This window comes from Anser brachyrhynchus (genome assembly GCF_964034855.1).
Source record: "Anser brachyrhynchus genome assembly, chromosome: 7".
Lineage (NCBI taxonomy): Eukaryota > Metazoa > Chordata > Aves > Anseriformes > Anatidae > Anser > Anser brachyrhynchus.
Genome location: NC_137701.1, coordinates 2,831,953 through 2,856,288, shown reverse-complemented (window position 1 = coordinate 2,856,288; position 24,336 = coordinate 2,831,953). Strand labels below are relative to the sequence as shown.

The following is a 24,336-nucleotide window of genomic DNA, read 5'->3' as shown; positions in this document are numbered from 1 at the left end:
GCTGGTGGCCAGCTGAGGGTGGCATGTAGCTGTTTTATACAGAAATTTTGTTGTGGTCATATGTGATGGCTCTTTCTGATGTATCAGAAGTGTTTTACATCCCTCTGGTGTAAATATTAATTTGAGCCACTCTTCCTATCAGAGTTAGTAGATGCAGATCTCTGCAAACAGCAGACACCAAGCAAGTTGTAAGGACTATTTCTGAGACAGACAAATTGGATAAGAAAACAAAACAAAACAGAGTGCCCTCAGGTATCATCTTGTACTTCAGTGCTTTATCCTTCAGTTACTCTAAACGCTAGAAGGCATCAACTCTCAGTGAGGTAATTCCTGATCCAGAGAAACAAGCTGGAACAACTACATAGATGGGCACACTCCCATGGCAAGCAGGAACCAGCAAGAAAGAGCAGCAGAGAACAAGTCTTACGAGGAGCGGCTGAGGGAGCTGGGGTTGTTTAGCCTCGAGAAGGCTCAGGGGAGACCTCATCGCTCTCCATAGGTACCTTAAATGAGGCTGTAGAGAGGTGGGGGTTGGTCTATTCTCCCACATGCCTGGTGACAGGATGAGGGGGAATGGGCTAAAGTTGTGCCAGGGGAGGTTTAGGTTGGATATTAGGAAGAACTTCTTTACTGAAAGGGTTGTTAGGCATTGGAATGGGCTGCCCAGGGAGGTGGTGGAGTCACCATCCCTGGAGGTCTTTAAGAGACGTTTAGATGTAGCACTTAGTGATATGGTTTAGTGGAGGTCTTGTTAGTGTTAGGGCTGAGGTTGGACTAGATGATCTTGGAGGTCTCTTCCAACCTAGACGATTCTGTGATTCTGAGCTCTGATGGAAGTTACGAAATATGCAGATGAAGTTAGTAACAGGAATTTGAAGTGGGGGCACAGGCTGAGGCTTTTTCGCATTTCTGGTGGGGTTGGTTTTCTCCCACGCTGTAGAACCCAGGTTTTTAAATGTTTCTGGTTTTCATCAAGCTCAGAATGAAAAGCACACTACAGGGCAGCTTATCTGAAAAACACCATGCCCTGACGGGATAAAGAGCTGCTCCAATTAGTTTCAATTATTCAAATTGCTGGTGTTCTGTTTAACAATTAATGTTTTTAACTAATGACAAGACACTGAGATAAGGAAAACTTTTCTGAAGAGAACATAGAACTGGACTTACTCATTTTCTAGAAATAATTTCATTTCAGTGCATTCAGCTACTTTAACTAAAACTTTGAATTTCCATCAAATATAAAACTAGGGTTGCATTTGAGTTCAGGGGACAGTTCAGAGACTTCATTAACACCACAGTCAGGCTGTTTACTGCCTAGCAGTGCACTGCTGTCACATGTTTGAGGTAAGGATATCTGAATATTATGGAGCGTGACTGTCCTCACTCAGTTCGTGCTTCCCAGCCAAGAGCTAGAGCAGCCTGCCTGTAACTAAACAAAGACCTGCAGCTTTATGGAAGGAGGCTTTGCGGGTTCAAACAACTTGTGCCATACAACTTGCGGGACACACCACGAAGCGCAGGACAGCGCAAACACTTAACAGCTGTAGGACAGTTCACCTTGCCGACAACTCCCTCCAGCAGAGCTGTAAGAACGCGTAACGGGGCGATGGGGGCTGAGTCCCTGCGTAGCAGAACTGTCCGGGGCTGTTCCAGACCGTTACGGACCATCGGGGACCGTTACAGGCCCCGCGCGCCGCAGCCCCAGGACGGCCGCGCGCCGCCGGGCCAATGAGCTCGGGCACCTCCCTCCCGCCCCCGCCGCGCCCGTCACGTGCCCGTCCCCGCCCTCACCCCCCCCCGCGGCCCGCAGGCGGCTCCGGGCCGGTCGGTGCCGGCGGGGCCCGGCGATGGCGCGCAGCGGGCGGGTGCTGGCCGCGGGGCTCGGCGCTACCGGCAGGTACGGGGCGAGGCGGGGGGGCTGGGGGCCCTCGAGCTTCCAGCCGGCCGAGCGAAGCGGGAGGGGCGTTCTGCCCAGGTGCCGCAGCGGGAGCCCGGCTCCTATTAGGTCCGAGGCCGGCACCGCCCCGGAGAGGAGCCGGGCTGAGAGCGGCAGGGGCGGGCGGGTGTCAGGATGGGTCTCGACGGGCAGCACCGGGATCCCCCCGCCTCCCTGCCTGGACTGCCCCCGCGGCTTTAGTGCGCTAGGGGTCTTACCGCCGCCCTCGGAAACGGGGAAAAAGCAGAAAAATTGACACTGGGTTGCGATGTCGAAATGCAAGCAGGCATCCGACGTAATTCTTACTCTGCAGCGCTGTGCTCTATCGTCTCACTTGGACTGTATTTCTTAATTTAAACACGAGGGATACACATTAAGTCTTTGAGATGTAATTGCAGCACTAAAATAGTTCAATTCTGTAAACTAGAATCACTGCTTTAAAAGTAATTTGTTAGAGATGATACGGTTCCAAACTAAGGGCAAAATCCATCACTAGCCAACAGCATCCAGGGTAAAGAAACTTCCTGAGCAGCAGGCTGCAAACTAGTTTTGAGAATGTGTCTAGTGTGAGGTAAAAGAATCCTGGTGGCTGGTTTTAACCCAGCGCACACCGGATCGGAAATGTTGCTGTACTATTTGTAGCCCTGCAGCGCGGTGTGCTTTCATGTGTCGCACTGCCACCAGTGTAGAGTTTGTACCTGTTGTCACCTTGGCGGACCCCTCACTGCGCTGAGCAGCAGGCTTCAAGGACCAAGCTGGTAAATTAGTCTCCTGTGTTCAGGCTTGTTCAGGCTGAGATGCTCACAAGGACACTTGCTGGCAAAGCTCATTTTCTGGGACTCGAACAGCTGTCCACAAAGAATGTGAATAAGATCAGCTCTCATCTCACTGACCATTAACCGGCAATCTGGTAACACCAGCTTCGTGGAAGGAACAGTTGGGATAACAGTAAGCCCAACTACATGGGTGTGCTCTGACCACTGATTTCAGTCTTTTTATAATTAGGAGTTGGAGATTCCTTTTTTCAAAATATTTTAGTCTTTGGAAATGTAACTATTAAAAATAATCACCACATAGAGATCACGTATACCACACAACAGTAAATGCTTCCTTTTCAGGTCGTGTAAGTCGGATGATACTGTGATCAGTGCCTAAATGTTTAGAGAGAAAGCAGCAAGGACAGGAATTGAATGATGCCAGTAAGAGCAGTATGAGTGGCACTGACTGTGTTACCCTCAGAGTATAATAAAGGAGTGGTAGGCGTGTCTGCATTTAAGTACAGACTTAGCTTTTCTCCTGAGGCCTTCACCAGGTTCACAAAAACATGCGTGACAGTCCACCAAAGTCTCTGCTTTTGTGGTTTCTAGAGAGGTATGCTTTCCTGAACTGGGACCAGGCCCAGCACATTCTTGTAGCATCTGTTTCTCTTCAAATAAAATCTAGAGAGAGACCAAGTCCCACCAGCTCTGTTAACACTATAACCTCTCTTAACCTTCCCTTCCTTGAATGGCAGTGTAACTGCGAAAAGGACTTGATCTTAGAGCAATAACAAAGTACTTGTGGAGATTGTTTTTCAGCCCTGCACTTAAACGTGTATACATAAAACTGCCTGAAGCACTGTGCTGGCATAGCATTACAGTAAGAACAAACCAACAGAAGAGTCCCGACAACTAGTTAGGACAGTGCACTTATAGGTAGCCACAGATGGAGAAAATAATTTAGCTCTCCAGAACAAGGTCTGGTCCAAAGTTCTGAACTCTTTCTATGAATCAGGTTGAGGCAGCTACAAGGTTACTGGCAGGCATCCAGTGTTCCTGTCAAAGCCATGCTTTTCCTTAACAGTCCTGTCCAGTCCAAGTGGAAAAAAACAGACTCTGTCCATATCCTTTGAGATACAATTCCAAACGTTTGCAGAGCTTGCTGTAGAAAGACTTACCAGAATTTGCTGTGCTAGTTTGGTGGCCAGGAAAAAACGGCATCTATCTGTTAGCTGTGTTTAAATAAAATAATAACAAGCAAGCCTTACACCAAGTGGGAAGGTTGGTTCCATTTTTGACCATGTAAATCCAGAAGTGCAGTCCTGATCGTTTAATTACTGACAGAAGATGGCCTAGGTTGCTTTTTAGCTTACATATGTAGAAGCGCTGACAGCAAATAGTGACCTTTTTAACTCCCCGGTGCCAGAAATCAGAACTTTTGAAGCAGCATTTTAGGCAAAATCAGTAATTCAGCATGAGTCCTATTAACCACAATGAATATTTTTTTAGATTTTAGTATAGGTTCAAAACCAGAAAACTGAGATGGAATCTTAGAACTACTAGCATTTCATAAAGCTAAACTGTTAAGTTTTATTTATGAAAACACTGAATCCATGGTTCTGTGTGATATTTTCAAAAGAAAGAAATGGGGATACAATGCAGTTTCTAAAAGGACTTTCAAAATGAAACTTTCCTTATAAGAGAAGGAAGGCAGCAGAGGGATTACTGCAGAATTCTACTTCATTTCTGCAATTGGAAACTTTTCTACTTTTTTGCATGATTTTTCTGGTAAGAAAGCAAAATTAATTCTGCACACTAAGTGCATGAGTCCTGTACGTGAACTCAGGCTGCCACGAAGCCAGTGTTTAATGGGGGCCTTTGTATTTTACTCTGCCAGTTACTTTTCTCGTGACTGGGAGCTATTTTTAGTTTCTCTTAAAGGGGAAAAAAAAAGACTTTTTTTTTTAAGTTCGCAAACACTTATGAGCCTTTGTTTTTCCATCTAAATTGGATGTTTTCTGGAATGCTATACAACAGACTTTGCATCTCACCTTAATGTGTTGTGATCTATTTTGCTGATAAGAAAGGAGTCTGAAAGGCATTTTCAATGTTGCAGGCACTTGGCTTCCTGTGGTATTCTGATGACCAGAATTTCTTCTCTGCAAGTACCTGTAATGAGCCATGCCTTTTCAAGAAGTTTCTTCAACATTGCTGCACCACTAGTAAATAAAAGAAAAGAATATTCTGAAAGAAGAATTATAGGGTTTGTATAGAAAAATGGAACGATACCTTATGCATTTACAGTTTTCATGTTTGCACTAAAAGTTCAAAGACTGAGCATCCCTGAAGGCACATGTCCCTGAGACTGTGCCCAGGTGGAGAGTAGAAATGAGTTTTAACTTTCAAAATTTTTAGAGATCAGGCTGTCAAGTCAGAAATTGGGTATCAAAAATTTAGGAACCCCATACACCTGCTCCTTGGAAGGAAATAGCAGAAATAACCTTTTTATTTCATGACGAAACAAAAACAACCCTGAAAGGGAAGCATGCATTATTTGTCTGGTGAAATGGGGATAAACCAAAAGGTGTGAAAACTCAATTTTCTCCCATTTCTCAAAAATACGTGCCAATGTTACACTTGCATTATGTTGTACTTCTCATTTGAGATTTGCTTCTTTCTTTAAAAGAAGGAAAATAATTAGTTGTGTGGTGAAGTACGTGCATACAAAAACTCTTTGAAACCCAGTTTGCCTTAAAACTAGTGGAAAATTTCCCATTAATTTAATGAGTTTTGGATCTGCTCCCAGCCTCTAGTCCACAATAGTATGATTTGTTCATTAGGGTTAGTATTTTTTTCATGATGGTTAATATTCGTTTATGTGATAGTTCTTGAACTGCAACAGATTTCATTTAAAAGGAGGCTTTGTCCAATAATACTCACTGTTTTTCTCTTGAAAGTATTTTTTATTGTTTATTTTTTTATTTTTTGGGGGGGGGGGGAGGTCTAAGTAGTGTTCTGTTTAAACCTTTGAAAACAGTCCCCTAGTTTTGTTACACCTTTTCTTGGTAGCTGTGAGGTATGGATTCTTTTGTTCTAAGAAATATCTAAAATCTACCTAAATCAAGACACAGCTACGATGGAAAAACTACTTTTCCATTTGAAATCTAAGCATGCTTACCTAACATTCCTAATATTGCAGAAAGTAGCATGCATCTGGTTCAATGTTCACTAACTTTACTGCTAGATGCTGTGTGGTGTTTTGCTTTTCTTGTGCGAAGACTTTTACCAGTTTATTACTTTTTTTTTTTTGATCTTAATAGAGTTGCATTTTTAACTTCCAAAAATAGCAGTAGTGTTTTCAGGTGACTGCATGTTCACCATCAAAACTGCCTATGCCACTTATAGTGTCTTTGAACCTTATAATACTGAATTTCTAGTTAAAACACCTTGTAACTGTAACATTTATATTTCTGCTTCCAGATATTCTATGCAGGAAATGTATGCAGTTGTTGCTGTTGTGGAAGATTACAAACTATTTGTGCCATGGTGTAAGAAGTCAGATATATTATCAAAGCGCTCTGGATACTGCAAAGCACAGCTAGAAATAGGATTCCCTCCTGTTGTAGAAAGGTATACATCAGTTGTTACCCTCGTGAGGCCGCATTTAGTTAAGGTAATTTATTTTTTTTTTTTTTTTAGCTGTATCTTTCCGTAACTTGTGCGTAAAAATTTAAATATTCCAGGAAGCTCTTTTAAAAACAAAATTAATGCTGGAATTGCTTCCTGTGGCTCAAAACTTGTGTTGCTTTTGTTTAAAGACTATAGGTTACCTGGTGTTAATTTTAATTTCAATGTGCTTTTAAAACATAAGCTGCCAAATAGGGGGAAAAATTGTCTTTTAATTGGCTTTTGCTGGAAAAAAAACCAAGTAGCCATTAATGAAGATATCTATTTGTTGTGTTTTTTTGTTTGTTTTAATTTTGTCCAAGCCTCTCTAAATGCAAAAATAATAGAGACTTAAAGGTTATCTCTTTGTAGCTTCTAGTGCCTTAGCAAAATGATGTCATAATTTTTCTTCTGACAATTCTAACAAGTTTATTTAAGAAGTTTAGGCAGAGGATCTGCTGAAGAGCCTGTTATTCAGTATATTGATGCCATGATAGAAGGATAGATTTCAAGTCCGTTTCTTAGAATTAATTTGTACAACAATTGTATTTCTCCTTTCGTTTTTTTCAAGGGTAATAAAGGGAGAAATTTTAAATGAGGTCTGGATCTTCCAGCTGCTCATTTATGTTAGAGGTTCAAATCTGTTTGTTAGGAACAGCTCAGAACAGACTCATAAAAACTGCCTCTCCCCCTTCATGCAATTTTGACTATCTTTTGGAATAACTAGTCAAATTACAACAGCTGATTAACCGGTCAAGATAATTGTTTGGGTATCCTATTACATTATTATTTTCTAGGCTTCCATTAACAAGACACTGCATAAAACAGAAATGGGTTTCTTAAGTTTAGGGGAGACATGAATTTGAAAGAATATGCAAAGTGCTTTTTTTCAATGTACTTATTCATTTTGGAAAGAAAAAAAAATCTCTCCCATTATTAAGGAAGCTCAACAGTTACAATGGAAAAATCTGCATTTTACATGCTGCTCTCCCTTTCTACTCTTCCCTGACAAGACTTTTTATTTTGCACAGCTATCAGTTTGGCTTACCAATTCTTATTCACTGTAATTCTCTCAAAAGAAGAATTCTGGTCTCTGAAAAGACCATGAAAGTGGTGGGGAGAACACTTTAAGTTTCTTCTTCCTAGATTTATTAGCATTTTCTCTGTTGGGATTTTTTTCCTAAACATTTATATCATCTTCACATAACTGGAGGAACATTACCACAAGGAAATAAAATGACCGTGTGTTCGGACTATTTCACTGTCTTCAGAAATAACTCTGGGCAAAGGGAGCTTGCACAGTGGTTTTGTATAGCGGGCTGTTGGTGGTGACAAAATGAGCATGTGTTTGTTGCTTACAGCAGCAGTGCTTGAGCCCTAGAATATCAGGCTGGTAGCAGCAGCTCTTGCTGCTGAGAAGTGTCGAGTGAGTTTTGCTACTTATAAGGCTGGGAGCAAGGGGGACACACTGGCACTTTTCCCATTCTTCCTGCCCTTTTGGCAGCAATGAGAAAAGCAAGCCCAGCTCTTCAGGCCTGTCTGCTCTTCCCTCTACTCCTCCCCTTGCTGTTACAGAAGTAGGGAGGTATTGCATCCCTGCACTGGGCAGAGAAATGGTGGTATTTTTGTGCTGCTGATTTGTCTTTGACGTGGCTTAGCTTATCTGTGCTTTCAAACCACAAGCAAAAGCTATGTATGCTTGCGTTGACAGTAAGAACTGTAAAGAAAGTTTAAAAATAATTACAGCAATTCTCTTTAGTAACTCCAAGCCAATTGAGATGATGTATTTGAATGATTTTTCAAATATATGTATTTCAGTCTTTTTCTATTTAAAATATAGCCACACAAAAATAGTTGTATGTGCCAAAAGCGAAATGAATGAAAATAATAATGAATGAAAATAATAAATGAATTATGAAAATAATGAATGAAATGAATGAAAATAATAACCCTGTTCTCAATTCTGGTAGATATCTTTAACATTATTATGGTATTCTATGCATCATACAAGAGATCTGTTTTATGGCTAAAACCAAAGATCCTTCCCGTAACTTGAAAGGAATTCAGCTACTTTGCTGTAAGTGACAGTGTGCAAATGGGATCCTTTGCTGGCTGCACTATAAAGAATAATTTTAACTATGCCGTGACCTTCACTGTCTAACAAAATGTGCATGCTTCAGTAATACTGATTTGTCTCATGTAAGAGCCACCCTGTAGCTTGACTTTTTAAACTTTCTTTTAGGCATCCTGCACAGACGGAAGACTATTTAATCATTTGGAAACAGTGTGGCGTTTCAGCCCAGGTATCCCTGGCTATCCAAGGACATGTACATTGGATTTTTCAGTAAGTATTCTAATTAAAACCGCCACATGCTACAAATAGGGTGTATACACACATAAACACTGCAAAAAAGTTAGTTTTAGTCACTACTATCAAAAAGTGTTTTTTTTGCAGTAAGTTTTACAACATGAAAACTGCTACACAGTCATTGAGAGACAAGTCTTCTGTGAGGTGTCCACATATAACCAAACAGTCTAGGGACTGGTATCTCTCACCATACAATTCTCTACATACTAAGATAAGCAAATACAGAGAGAGAAATACTCAACATATTTGTGGACTTTGCTATTTTCTTTAATTACTTTACAACCTACGTGCTTTTGTTATCAGAAAGTAGGTGTTTTCCCATCCATCCTGTTTGGCCTGTAGTTTAATTTCCTGACTTCTAGATTTACTATTTAATGTATTTTACGTCTTACTCCTCCTTCTATAATACCACTGTAACAGCTTTTAGGAGAAATGCTGTCTCTCTACTCTATGATGGGATATCACTGCAGTTCCAAAATACTGCATTTTAAACCCAGTATCTGGTTTAGTCTGTTATTCCTATACAAGTTGCTTTCCTTACTGCGAGTTCTTGCTTTTCAATTTTTTCTTTCATCGCTTATTTTTTCTTACATTGCATGGTGTTAAGGGTGTTGTGTTCAGCACTTAACTAATCTGGGGTTCAGAACAGGCTACAAAAGTACACAGAAATAGGTTGATCCTGTTGTCTTCTGGGATACTGTGCTTTAGAAGTCATTTTTCTGTAGACAGAAAAAGAGCTTTTGGAATATTTGTAAACTGGCACAACTTCCTTGGGTTAATAACTCAAGTTATTGCTGTATTGCACTTCATACAGTTCAACAGTAAAAATGAATCTATAGGCACTTGAAAATACATTTCTGATGGGATTTACTGACTATGCTTACATGTTACTTGCTCGTGATATTTGATTTTTTTCCAGGCAAATCATGACAGTTCCTGCTACTGACTAGTAAGACAGCTTTTTAGCCAAGCCATAAATCAGCTGAGAAAACTCAAATTAAGCAACTGTTTAAGCCCTATTAGCTAAATAGCAAGTTTATGAGGAAAATACTTTTTTTTTTTCCCCTACCAAAGCCATGTTTTGACACTTCAGGTTGAGAATTTCTGTTAAAGAGAGTCAAAACTGGACTTCAAAAGAACATTCTTGCTTTCTTGAGGAAACACTATTAATTCTTGATATCTCATTTACACCATTTTGAGGTAGCAGAAACAAATATAGCCAGCTGAGCAGGGGGCAGGCTTACAACAGCACATACTTAAGGATTCTAACCCTTGCTCAATTTCAACTCGCTGCGTGACTTAGCCTCTGGGCCTACGCAGATAGTAATGATAAACATTTCAAAACCAACTACTCACAACACACTGCACAACTAAGTACTTGGGAGAGACAGGACTGATTTCAAGAATGGTAGTTTGCTTTAGAAAGTGTTACTTGAATTTTAGATGATGCTGGTTTCCTCAGCCTACTGTGTTACTGTTCTGCCAGCCTGGTGGTACATTATATATACACTGAACTTTAATAACACATTTAGTTTCAGTTGCATTTCAGCTCTTAAGTGATTTAACACATAGATTTAAGCACAACGTATTGCTATCTGCAAGCTTCATAAAAACATCTCAGGTTCTTACATAGTTACTGAACATGATGCAACATTTACGATCCCTGCTTTGCAGAGCTCAACATGCTATAAATGTCATCTCAGACTTTGAAAAGGCACATTAATTTTTACTGATGCTTGAGATCAAGTGCAAATGAAGCTACAGCTGGCTTACATTCCACATTAATTCTATACTACTATTCCAGCAATTAATATGCAATACTCGTAAACAATTTGAGATAATACACATTTGCTTCATTTGGCATTTCATCTGCTGATTTCTCAGGTATGATTTAAGTACTTAAATCTCAATCCAAACGACATGCAGTAACAGGAATGATAGAAGGGCAGAAGAAATGCAAGCTGTTTCTTTTCCTGACAACTTTGTAATAATTTCTGGAACCTGTAGAAGGCAAAACTAAATCCAATACCATAGCCTTAGGGTAATGTTCTTAAACTAGACCAAAGGCCAGTACAGCACAAAGTATATTTGAAGGCTATTTGACATAAAAGTGACCTTGCTGTTGTCATCAATTTTTCTTTTAGGGGGTGGAGAGAGAAAGCAAACTCCCTGTGCTCCTGCCCTGTTAACTACTACAGTAGCTTCAGTGTAATTATTAAACTGAAGGATCCAGTAACTAAAAGGGAATGTACAAATCAGTTTGAGCACTGCAGTAGGAGGCCCAAGGACTTGGTACAGAGGACTTATCCGGGACGGTTGGATTCCAAAAGTGACTGCCCATGTCAGGACAGCAAAGGTAGAGGGCAGGAGATGTCTAGGAAGGAGACCGAGCAGACAAAAGCAAATTATAAGCTTCAGTCTGTAAATGAGCATTGTTTGAACATACTGTTAACTACGTCTACCTAGATGGAAAAACTAATTTAAAATGTTGTTACCTAATAGGCAACTATTTCAAGCTGCCTTTAAACCAGTCTTGGGTTTGCTTCATGTTACCTGTAAATCTGCTGCCTTGCTATGCAGGATTTTCTTCAAAATTTTGTCCCTCAAGGGAATTTTATGTGCAGAGTAACTTAGTTACTGTTGTTGGTTTGTAGTTTTTCACTACCCTAAATCTTTTACGTATGTTTTGTGATGTGTCATTTAAGTAACATACAGTTGGTTTAGATAAACGGGAATGATTACATAAGAGAATTGAACAAAATGATTCTTCTAATTGAAAAGAATAGGAAAACAGTCCTCTGAACAAAGAATAAGGCTTTTCTTTACATACACACTCACCTATTGTTCAGTTTTATCTGTTCTTTCTTCTGCAACCTACTTGCAGCTTAACTGAAGATTCTTTAATGAAGTTATCTCTAACAGCATTTTATTACAACAGTAAATACAAGACAAAATCTTCTCTGTTTTAACAGATTTCTTTTGAATTTCGTTCACTTCTACACTCACAACTTGCTACGCTGTTTTTTGATGAAGTAGTCAAGCAGATGGTCACTGCCTTTGAAAGAAGAGCATCCAAACTCCATGGCCCAGAAACAAGCATACCTCGGGAGTTAATGCTTCATGAAGTTCATCAAACGTAATGGGGAAAATGTCAACAACCTCCATTATAAACTTGTTTGTACACTCTGTACAAAAGGTGGCATGCTTCTTTTTGGGGCATCTATTTCATATCTGAGCTTTATATGTAATTTTATACTGTACAAAACACGCACATGTTCAGCTAGATCAATGCAGTCTATTCAAGCTGTTATCAAGTGCAATTCAGTGTTATCAGTAACAGACAATTGGCATCTACTGTAACACAAGATAACTCAGGCTGCTGTTTATTAACCTGCCAAACGGTTTCTGTAATCACAGCATAAGCTCTGCCTTATAAAACAAGCTAACATTTTTTCAGTGTTGTAATATATTAACTCAAGTTTAAGTTATTAGTAGCATGAATATAACTTACCAGCATCACCTCAGTCAACTCTAGGCAAGTTAAGGGAGATTCTGACATTTTAGCCTTAAGGAGTAGAGTACAGTGTGTCCAATCTCAACTAGCAGGTGCTTTTGATCCAAATCAATGACAAGGATTAAGTCAGGAGTCTCCAACTACTGTTGAATTCTGACCAGCAACTGTTATAGAAAAAAAAAAAAGCAGCCTTAATGCTGAGTAACAGGTACATATAGTGCCAAGTACAGCAGTTTCAGCTATATCCAGTGGTTCTTAGCTGTCTGGGCTCCAGACACTGTTGTATTTATAGTACATTTGGCAGGCTGAATTTGCCTACCTGCCCATGTTTCACTGTTAGGCATTGTATTGAGGTTATGCTAGATAAATTCCAGCTAATGCAAACAGAGTTCCCAGTTCGAAACACAGTAAACAAATGTCACTTCAGTGAGAATGAGGGCATGGAGGCATCATCTTCTGTACCACATTGTTGTGGAAGGAGGGAAGGAGCTGTCCTCCACTCAGCACAGCATAAATACATCCAAGGACACTTGTCATTCAGTAATGCACAATATAAAGCTAAATCTTAGTTGTCTCCTTTCAGTACCTAACTTCCATGTAAGTATCAGTGCAGTGAGATGGTACCAGCTATCTTAAGCTGATTTTCAGTAGTTCTATTCCTTAGGTTAGTACTCTTTCCAGTCTCCAAAGAAACCCAAGTGAATAGGTTAGAATAAATTTAGTATCCTCTCTACGCACCTTCTTAAATTACAGAAGGTCATGACTGAATTAGGTGAAGCTTCAGGTGTATTTCATAGCTGAAGCCAGTCTGCTCTTCCAAAGCATCTGAATTGATGTGGTTACTACAGAATAGGTGGCAATGTACTACATAACATAGTAAGTTTCAGGATATAGACTGCCCTGCAGCAGTCTCAGAGCATTTACACACTTTCCCAGAAAAAGCAATTAAAAATTCATATAGGATGTGTGAAAGATGGTTCTTAGTTGTAGACAGTTGGGGAAATTCACAGCTGGATTAAGACATCAGTTTTAAAGCACCTAGGAAGTTGTGAAACAATTTTCTGTACTGAGACAATGAAAGAAAAACATACATGAGTTTGGGAACACCATTACTTGTAAGTGTTTGCAAAATGGAGTTGGGAAGCAGAGAGAAAAGACGTTACACATTAGGGTTATTAGCTATGTCAAGTCAGAAAACAGTAGGTGGCATTCAAAGCTGTCTTTAAGTATGAAACCACATCTACTGCTGACAATTTAAATATAATTCAGAAAGCTGGAAGACTGCAGGTGTCAAACCACAGAGATAACTACATAATATACCCAAGCAAAAGTAGTATTTAAGAAACTCAGAAGTCTTTCTTAGCTAAGGCAACTTACCTGTTTCATACCCTCAAGGCACTTGCCCTCCCACAGTACTGTGAAAGATTCAGTTAGCCTGTTCAAGCATGTGCAACGAGCAATATGGAAAGGGCAAAATAAAGTCACTGCACGTGCCTTGTTTCCACAGCATTGTTTAATATTGCAAAGAAGTATTGTGGCAGCTCAGCTTAGGTACTTCTTACCAAAATTTAAGTCACTTGTATTTCCGATTAACATTTTTGGCAGAGGAATGTTTCTTGGAGAGAAATGTCCTCCAGTTTTTCCAAGCATGAGTTAGATTTCTACTATATCTTAGAAGTGGGCTATCAAGTTTCTCCCAGAACTATGGCTGTGTGTACAGATAAATAAGGTGATACATTTCATAATTTTTGAGCAGGTTGTTTTATTACATAAAGGTCACATAAGTGTATATTTGTCTCCTTTGTACACAATTGTCTAGTCTCACGCACAGTGGCTTCCAAGTTCTTCCTAGTACTGGCAAGCACCAATAAATTCTGAAACAGAATATCAAGTGCCTTAATTAAGTTTAAATCAGGACCTTGGTAGATGGATCTTGCACCCAGTTATCAGGAATGTACAAATGTCTTTATTCAAAAAATACAAAATAAATTATCTGTAGGCATGGACAATGACTGTAAACAATTACATGTGTGTTAAATGAAATCCAGTAACTGATGGTTACAGTGATTCTTTTGAACACCAGCCTCACTTCAGTCACTATCCATCCTCTTCCACTGACATCTGAAGTTTTTAAGTAAGAACTGTCAGTCTTAAACAGCAGAGTTCATGATGCATCAGTATCCCAGGAATTAGAACATGCCACCTCCCATTCCTCCACCCATCCCACCCATTCCTCCCATTGCTGGCTCCTTTTCTTCTTTAGGAACTTCAGTCACTACTGCTTCTGCTGTTGATAAGAGAGAAGCAACACCTGCAGCATCCATCAGAGCTGTTCTCACGACCTGAAGATAGGAAAGAAATAACTTAGTACCTGTTTACTATCCTGTGAGGTGGGAAGAAAGAAAGCTAAGACTATTTCAGGTTACCTTCGTTGGGTCTATGATTCCTTTTTCTACCATATTTACAAAGTCCCCAAGCATTGCGTCATAGCCAACTTCTGATGGACTCTGCAGTATTTTTTCAACTATTAATGATCCTTCAACACCCGCATTCTTTGCAATAGTCATTGCTGGAATTTTCAGTGTTCTTTTTATTATTTCAATGCCTGTAAGGAAAAAGATATTTAGCGTTACGTATCACATACACTCCTATTGCCAAGGCACAGATTTATGTGCTGGAGATTAACACAGTAAGATCAAACCATCTGAGGAAGAACATGAGCTTTTTTTTTTTTTTAAATTACTTCCAGGGAAATAAAATTCCTGACTGCTTGACATTTGTCAACAAATGAAATCACTGTGAGGTATTCGCAGAAGTTTTACAAGTAGTACTATTTTATTTATTTATATTAATTTTTTGAACATAGCATAAAGCCATCTTCCATTTGATTTGCCACAATGTCTTTAGCATTCTTAAATTTTATGTCCATCTGCAATGGTTGTAACAGTCAACTCAATTCTTCTCTTAATGGCTTCTCAGTTGTTGGCAGAGGATACTGCTGCTTTATTTTTATTGGCTCTTTCACATCCAAGTTAGGGATGCAATGAGAGCTCCTTCTTACTGTAAAGCAGACACTGCCATACTGAAGGGATGTGAGGTTCGTAAGATCAAGTAACTAAACTCACTGAAAACAGCCTGTATTTAATTCTATAGAGCCTTAGGACAGATAACATCTATTTGTAACACTTCTACACAAACATTTGAAATTTACTTACCAATTTTCTGATCTTCGTTGGCCGGAGTTAAAGCGTCTAATGCTGGAATGCAGCGAAGCAGTGCGCAGCCACCACCTGGAACAATGCCCTCCTCTACAGCAGCGCGGGTCGCATTCAGGGCATCCGTAACTCTGTCTTTCTTCTCATTTACTTCAACATCACTGGTACCGCCAACCTGCAAGCAAGCCACACGTCAAGGTCTGCATGAGGAGCCTGGCTAGGAGAGCACTGCTACAGAATTACTGCCACAAAATGGAATAACTCTTAATGCCGAAGCGTAGCACTGCAATAAGCCAAATTCCTTATCTGAATCAGTTGGTAAGATTATGAGAGAAACAAACAGTAGGAACTTAAATCAGCAATAAAGGACTGATAAAGGAAGTCCATTAGCACTTACGTATCACTTCCTGTCTCACAAGTGACTAAAGAATGCATTAGTGGAAGACAGATTTGAAAAAAAACCTCTTTAATAAATTAGTATGTTTTACTCCTAAGAAGTTTCAGTTCTCACCTTCAATACTGCTACTCCATCAGAGAGTTTGGCCAACCGTTCATTCAGCTTCTCTTTTTCATATTCACTGGTGGTAACTTCTAGCTGTTCAATGATTTCTTGAATACGTTTTTCAATTTGAGCCTTTTCACCCTTACCCTTTAGGAGCATGGTGTCATCTTTTGTCACAATGACCTCTCCAACTTTACCAAAGTCATGGGGCTGAATATCTTCTACATTTAGGTTCAAACCTTCTTCTCCAAACACCTGAAACGAAATGAGAAGTTGGAATTCACAGCTTCACCGTACATGAAATCACTATTTATAGACAGATGAACACATACAGCAGTGTGACAGTACAAAGCCACCATACTATTGCAGCTAAGTGGAAGGAAGCTCCTCCCTTCTCCTAACACAGGCTAGGCAAGCAGGTACCTCACAAATTGGCCCTCACTGAAGAGAGAATCGCAAGCTTTTAATTCGTGACTGACTAATATAACTCACTGATTTAACATGGCTGGATAGTTAGTTGTGTTACAGGTTCATCCTTGCATTTAAGAAAGTTAAGGATACTGGCAAAAAAAAGTTAACTTTAAACGGGTTTGCTGTTTTTGTTATTACTGTTTAAGCTAAATGAAGCACGAGATATCAATTTCAACAACCAGCTTTGGATCCCAGTATCATGCTATGATTTTGAAGCACATATGAAAAAGCTGTACAAATGAACACTAACAAGTATATCAGCTATTCTGAATCTGAGGGACTAAAACTCAACATTAGCATGAAGTAAGAAGACATCCTCCAGTCTTTTCCAAACATTTAATAGAATTGTATTTGTTGACTTAGGTCTGAGCACTTACGAGACCACCAGTTTTGTAAGAAGGCCAGTAAGCTTTGCTATTTCTCTCAAGGAGTTTCCTTCACGTTCCTTCTTAACAAAATAGAACGCTGCAGGGATATTCTGCATGTGACTTGAGTCAGTGAAAACAACATATTACTCATGGTTGGTTAGAGCTGTATTATTACACAACCATGTATAGTGATAATTGCTAAGTCCAAACCCTAGAGTTACTGTTACATTTCTCAAGAAACAGCCCGCAACAAAGCCAGTACTAGCTATGGACCTAAAACTAAGTTCTTTACAGCATTAGCTGATTAGAACATCATTACTTACAGCACCACCTGTAGCAATTGCCATATCCTTAAGCTGGTTTTTCCTGTTGTCACCAAAACCTGGCGCTTTTACAGCAACAACCTGAAGACCAACCTTCAATCTGAAGAGAAGAATTCAATGAGCAACATTTCAAATGCTTTCAGAGAACAAGTTTAGTTATTAAAACACATTTTGGTACAATTCTACCAGTCAAGCAAACAGGGACTTTCACGAACTGAGCTTAAGTTGCTAAAACAAGTAGCTAGAAAACCAGTAAAATTCTGTCCCAACCAACGTGAAGCACGGCTACTGGAGTTGCTGTTTCTTTAGTATTGGTAAGATTCAAACACATACATTTGTATGCATTCCTTTAAAAGGATGAAAACACAAGAAAAAGCAGTATTTGTTGTTGTAGAAGTCTAGAAGTATGAATTTTAAACCTTACCTGTTCAAGACTAGAGTGCTAAGAGCTTCTCCATCAACATCTTCAGCAATAATAACCAAAGGCTTGCGGTGACCATTGGCAATTTCAAGAGCTGGGACTATGGACTGTACACTAGAAATTTTCTTTTCACTGATTAAAACATAAGCATCCTGGAATTCACATTTCTGCCCTGGAGAAACAATATGCAATATCTGAACTATCTGATTATAAAAAAAATACACCATGCATTCTCTAAAATTTAGGCAGCAACTTTGGAGCTATGTTGTACTTTCTGAGTGCATTAAAATAGATTTTCTTCAAGACTCCACTTCCAATTCTACGTTGTCTGGAGCACAGCAGCGCCAGCTTGATGTTAGCACAGACACTGTTCATGCTAAACAGAAAAGGGGTGGTGGTGGGGCATGCAGCTAAGAAGAGTCCAAGTTTTTACCACGAGGTTTAAGTTTCTGATGGGGAAGGATCCCACTGTCCTGTTACCACGGTGCGTAGCATAACAAAGCCTTTACAGTAAGCACCATTATTTTTAACTTCTAGAGATCTATTATAAGGTACTTGACATGCATTTTTGTTAACTCACCTTTGGCTGTATTAATAAAATAAGGAGAGATGTAGCCTCTGTCGAATTTCATACCTTCAATGATTTCCAATTCATCATTTAGAGTTTTTCCATCCTGTTTAGATGCAAGAATCCCAACATTAAAAATCTCTTATTTACTACGAAAAGATCAAGTATATTTTTAGCATGCTATGCACAACAGAATGAAAGCCTCTACATGAGGCATCTGATTCACATGCTCTCCCTCAAAAGAAAAAAGATTGTAAGAACACTGGGAACAGTGATACCACCCTGAACTAAGAGACCAAAGGAGTTAGGGATGGCACTGTACAAGAGCAGCAGGAGCTACATCACGTGCCACAAAAGCCAGCCCTAGCTGGAAAAGGGACAGTCATTTTGCACTTAGTGCATAAGCTGGCTAACTCTCACCTTGACAGTGATTACACCTTTTCGTCCAACCTTCTTCATCGCATCAGAGATTATATTACCAATTTCCTGATCTCCATTTGCTGATATTGTGGCGACCTGAAACAGTAAACCGCTTAAATTCATTTCACAATAAAAGTGATTGATTTCCTTACTAAAACAACAACAAAAAACATTTTCTGTTCTAATACTGCTTGACAAGATATGGCAGCTGACCAGCACATCCACACCAGAACTATGTTAGAACAACGAACAACTTTTGGGCAGCTCAAGCATATGCCATATTCCACATGCTGAGCACAGACAGGTCATCTGCATCTGCAGCCCCAGGAAGAAACCAGCCCTGAAGGCCTACGCACCCACATCAATGTGAGCCTCCTACAGCAGATCCAAAAGACTTCTGGAAATCTGCCATCACCTCCTATCCACAAATACATCTTTGGTCTCTTCAATTTTTCCCAAGTAAGCAAATTTATGTTTTATGACCCCATTTTGCAATCAAACTGGATGAGAAAAACTGCCTACTTCCAAACTAACAGAAAGCTAAACGTAGAATACTGGGTGTTTTAAGTAACTCAAAAAAATGAAGGTGTTACCATGAAGGTCGTTCAGTGAAACATATTTCAAATCTTAACATGTAAAGACAAATACTCCATTGCCATGTCACAGAATGGCTCAGGTTGGAGGGGACCTTAAAGACTACCTGGTTCCAACCCCCTGCCATGGGCAGGCACGCCACCCACTACGATCACGTTGCTCAGGGCCTCATCCAACCTCATCTTGAACACCTTCCAGGGATGAGGCATCCACAAAATATACCCCCCAACCCAGCTCAACTGAACCCGACTTCACAAAACTTAAGGGTTTTTTTGTTGTTTTTCTTTTTTTTTTTTTTTACCTGTGCAATTTCTTCTGGAGTTGTAACTGGTTTAGACAGCTTCTTCAGTTCAGCTATGACAGCATCAACTGCGAGCATCACCCCTGAAGATGAACAGGATACTTGTCAGTGATCAAAAAATTTATACAGCACAGAAAAAAAGGTTCCAATCCAAGAAGTCCACATTGCAAAAATCCATTAAATTTGTATGTTCAAAACCAAGTGACTGATAGCTCACATATACTTAGCAATCATCTTTTAGAGTTGGTGTGACATACTTTCAGTCATGATCAAAAGTTATTTACAGTAAATTCATACACTAAGCAGAAATTAATTAAATGCAAAAATGGATTTAAATAGTCTGCCTATGACAAATTAATTTTTCTGTTTTATAGGCAATGCACGAAAAAATATTTAGAAAAAAAGCCAGTGATTAAACTTTAAAAACAAGGAAAACATTACCTCTCCTGATTTCCACTGGATTAGCTCCTTTGCTGATCTTCTCGAAGCCTTCCTTGGCAATAGCACGCGCGAGTACCGTTGCAGTAGTGGTACCATCTCCTGCTTCTTCATTTGTGTTGTTGGCAACATCTTGAACTAACCTGGCTCCGATATTTTTGTATTTGTCTTTCAAGTCAATTGCCTTTGCTACTGTCACACCATCTTTTGTCACTTTGGGACTTCCCCAGCTTTGTTCAATAATAACTGTTCTTCCCTAGGGAGATGAACAAATTTTAAATGAAAGCCATGCAACCCACAGCACATTACTGCAACACTTCAACTGTAAATGAAAATCCTCTTGAGCAACCACAGATGAACAAAAGTATCACTTTGCATACACCTTTCAGTTTGGATTTTCCACAAGTACATACACATCCCAAGTTTGGCAAAACTGGGAAAATGGTTTGATGGTTTTGTATTTTCACAGAAGGAAGCTTTCAGTGAATCCCCCAACCATGATGGTTAACATCATAGACTCAAAGTCTGAAATTAAAATAAGACTGGCCTTACAATAAATAAATAAATAAATAAAAAGTAAAAAGTGTCGAGATTCACTTTAACATATTTTCCCCTAAAATTAACAAGAATACATTAACATAAAATTCTGCAAAACTTCCTTCAAATCACAATAAAAAGCATATGATTGAGAAACAGCAATAGAAAGTTCAATTTTTTGCATGTTCTGAAAAAGAGCTGTCTTGCAAACATCAGTGGTTAGCAAACAGAACTGAAAACGACATATAAATATGTTCAAATGTGTTGCATTACCTTCTCAGAAATTGCCTGCCCTTGCATTCAGCTAGAAAGCTGGAATATCCTAAACAATATACAAAGTTGATGTGGAACATTATGGTCTGTGCAGGGAACACAGGGTAGATGCACCCTCTCACAAAGTTCCCCAGATGAATTCAGTAGCTGCCCCAGTCAATCATGCTCTTTGAGTTTTAGTGGGAAAGAGCAGAAATGGAAGCAGCCACTTCTCTCCCACTGCTGCCCTAACGCTCTTCAGCTATCCTGCCAGCTGGAGCAGTTGGAAGAAGGAAAGGGAGATCCAAGGCCCCAGCTCACCCCGGTCACTCCCAGCTGATCCTGCACTGTCCCCTCACCTGGCCTGTCAGGCCCAACTCAGAGCTGAGCATGCTGGCTCCTGCTGAAACACCGCTGTAGCTGATCACATGCCAGTGTGGCTCTGGCTCAGAGCAGAGCTTGAATGGCAAGCCAAGCTGTCTAAGAATTTGGACAGAGCATGCTGCCACTATGGTGCACCGTGGTCTCACCTGCACAGTGCCCACTCACATCTGCCTCAATGATTTAACTAACCTTGGACTGCTGCCATGGAAGAGACTATAGTACAGCTAGCCCTAGAAACTACAGAAAAAAGAAATGTTGAGCTTTAGTTACTAACTTTGAACTCATGAGAGTTTGCATATTGTTAGTTTTCTCCTATAAAACAATCATGGCAAATTATTACTTAACATGATTTCTTACTGCTACTTCATTTGACCTGCACTATTCAAAATCTAAAAGTGGTTCAAGAACAAGAAGACCTCGGTGGACACTGATACTGATAAGCTCCTCTTCACATAGTCCCTCCTCATGTTGCTTAATTTTTCTTCTATATTTTGTCTTGTTCTTATTCCAAAGGCGTTTGGTAGGTACGAGGTGAGTGGCAGAACAACATCTGCTTATATCCCATCACATTAACCAGCTTACACTCAAAGAGATGCTTTGTGTTTCTGAACCAAGGAATGCCAGCCATAAATACAGCTGCATTTTGAATGGTCCTGCATATCAAGAATCACAATGACAAAGCAACTGGCCAGTTGGCAGCAGTATCAGATGATTGTGTAAGACTGTAAACCAACTTCTTTAAATACAGAACAGTTCAAAAGGGAAGTTTCCTCACAAGTGTGGTAGCTCTTAAAAAATGCTGGAGGCTGAACCAGGTATTACAGTACAACCTCTAAATCTCTGTAAATGCACAGAGAACAGTCAATAAAAGTGGCAATGCTGGAACAAGAAATCCACAAGGTTGCAGAAAGTTGCATCAGGAACTGCCCTTTGAGCAGTACATTAAAATCATGCTTAGACGTTCACAACATTGCCTGAGGCAAAGACAAGTTATATCAACTGACTGCACTGCAACTTTATTCCCTTCTGCAGAACTGTGCTTATGGGAAGCAGCTGTAGTTTGCTGACATCACTGTTCCTTAACCTTCACCTTGCTCAGTTTATGGCATTTCTGTCTTTCAATAAAGCTAGTTAGGCTCCAAAAATGTGCAAAGAATAATTTCAGAGAGGCCAAGCAGCCTTGACAAGATCTACCACGCACACGCTGTTATCGTATGTGCTGAACCTCCTACCTTCATTTCATTTAGTCTACTTTATTTCAAATATATCATTTCAAAGTTGTACTTAAAGTTGACAAACTAGAAGCTTCAAAGAGCTGAACTGTGCCTTTGTTAAAAGCTTCCACAAGTATTCTGAGATGTAGTGAGCATACTTTAGAGAACAGACAAAACAGTCACTATGTTAATCCTATCAAGAAGCTAAAGTGATTCAATGTAACTAATTAAAAAGCCTCAAAAGCTGCAGAACTGCAGCTTGCAGGTACTTCACCACTATCCCACCCACCCCACTAACACCCGGTCACTACTACCTAGTGACCAGGTCCAAAATTCCAAAGAAACCATTACAGACACACCACTTGGAACAGATATTCCTACGAACCTGAAAAAAATCAATGTCTCTTCCTTAAAAAGGAGCCTTGTTTCAAGCCTTACTGCATGCTGTATGACTATGCAGAATATAACAGCTAGCTTTCAAAACAGCCTAAAACTTGAAGGGAATCAGACTACAATTTGCCCTACAGGCAACATAAAATGAAGGCCACTACCATGAATTTTCACTTAAGCTGGTAACATTTACCAGTCAACCGAAAACTCAACATTATGCTTTTAGTACTTCTACTTTGTTACTTCTAGAAGGCAAAACTATACAAAAAAATATTTCATATTTCAAAGAAATAGAACTAATTTAACTACTTATGTTGTGAGTCGGATTAATTATCTACTACATTGTTACAGGCTATCAAATGAGCCAGAGTAACTAGTCATGCATGCCCCCTTGACCTATTTTATTTCAAACCGTTCCCAATAACGTGCAGCACCTTCCACAGTGTTCAGATCCATCTTACTTTGTGCCCGTGGGGAGGTGACTGAATGAGAATATGGCTGCCTGCAGCTGCCTGCCCATGCCCCTGCAGCTCCGTTACAGGCACACGGATGGGAATAACACAGCTCCACCTAGGAAAAACTGTTCTCTATCTATCTGTTTTCAGCCAGACCAAAGCGTTAACACAAAACAAATGCAAAGTCTTTGCTTACCTTTGGCCCCATGGTGACTGCTACAGCATCTGCTAGGAGGTCTACTCCTTGGAGCATAAGAGCTCTGGCATCTGCTCCGAACTTCACATCTTTGGCATACGCTCGCGTTAGGTGGGGGGCGAGTGCTCTGGACACTGGCCTCATCTGACGGAGCACTGCAGGTAAACGGAGCATGGCTGCAAAACGAAAAAGAAAAAAAAAAAAGCAAATAACTGTCAGGTTTAGCAGAGCCAGTTCCCGAACAAGAGCAGAAGCCCACCGCAGCCAACCCAGTGCTCAGGGCCCCGAGGCCCCGGCGGCCGGCCGGCCGGGCCACGCCGCCTCGCAGGACACGCGCCGCAAGGTCAAGCGCCGCTCGCCCCCTGCCGCCAGCCGGGCCGCGCTGCACGGCCGCGGGGCCGCCAGCCCCACGAGCCCCAGGAGCCCCAGGACACCCCCGCCGACACCCCCCCACCGCCCTTGCCCCTGGCCCCAGCCGCGTTCCGGAGCCGCCGCCAGGCCTCACACACGCGGTTTGCCCCCCCCCCCCCCCCGTAACGGCCGCCCGGCGCGCGCCCCCTCAGGACGTTAACGGCCACCCTGAGGGCAGCTGGGGCTGAGCGCAGCCCCCAGCTCCCCCGGGCCGCGTCCCGGCTCTCACCGGCGGGGCCGTGCGGGGCAGGCGGGCAGCGTGCGGGTGCTGTGCGCGCGGGGCGGGCGGCGCTCAGCTCCCGCTGCCTCGGCCCCGCCCCTCGCCGGGCGCCCGCCCACGGCGGGCCCCGCGCGGCCGGGCCCGGGAACCTGCATGGCCGGCCCGGCTCAGCCCTGCGCGCCGCAGCCTCAGGGGCTCCGGGGCGCCGTGCGCATGCGCGCCGTGCCCCGGCACAGAGGGTGCAGGTTGCGGGGCCCGGCGGTTCCAGAACGTTCTGGAACGCTCGTGCCCGCCCGGGGTCAGGGGGCGGCTCCGCCTCGCTGCCGGACCGCCGCTGGGCCCCGCCACCGGCCGGGCGTTGCACGGCCCCTTCGGCGGCCGCAGCGAGCGGGACGCGGTTGGAGGGGCTCGGGC

The 24,336-nt window shown here is 41.3% G+C and overlaps 2 protein-coding genes across 3 annotated transcripts; one reads left to right on the top strand and one right to left on the bottom strand.

Annotated features, from left to right (window-relative positions):
• Positions 1-1,743: 1,743 nt before the first annotated feature.
• On the top strand, positions 1,744-14,127 carry COQ10B (coenzyme Q10B). 2 transcript variants are annotated; one of them, XM_080599972.1, is made up of 5 exons: positions 1,744-1,897; positions 4,811-4,957; positions 6,175-6,367; positions 8,603-8,704; positions 11,701-14,127. In XM_080599972.1, the coding sequence occupies exons 1-5, from the start codon at positions 1,848-1,850 to the stop codon at positions 11,866-11,868; spliced, it is 660 nt and encodes a 219-aa protein (XP_080456098.1). In that variant the 5' UTR covers positions 1,744-1,847; the 3' UTR covers positions 11,869-14,127. The 2 variants fall into 2 exon arrangements, with proteins under 2 accessions (XP_080456098.1, XP_080456099.1); XM_080599973.1 differs by having other exon boundaries at positions 1,833-1,861.
• On the bottom strand, positions 13,988-24,085 carry HSPD1 (heat shock protein family D (Hsp60) member 1). The gene is made up of 12 exons (XM_080599930.1): positions 23,932-24,085; positions 23,292-23,467; positions 19,867-20,119; positions 19,426-19,508; positions 18,531-18,626; positions 18,123-18,216; positions 17,546-17,714; positions 17,122-17,221; positions 15,969-16,214; positions 15,458-15,632; positions 14,669-14,847; positions 13,988-14,584 (listed from the first exon to the last, which is right to left on the bottom strand). Exons 2-12 carry the CDS (start codon positions 23,463-23,465, stop codon positions 14,432-14,434), a joined length of 1,722 nt encoding a protein of 573 aa, XP_080456056.1. The 5' UTR covers positions 23,466-23,467; positions 23,932-24,085; the 3' UTR covers positions 13,988-14,431.
• Positions 24,086-24,336: the final 251 nt, after the last annotated feature.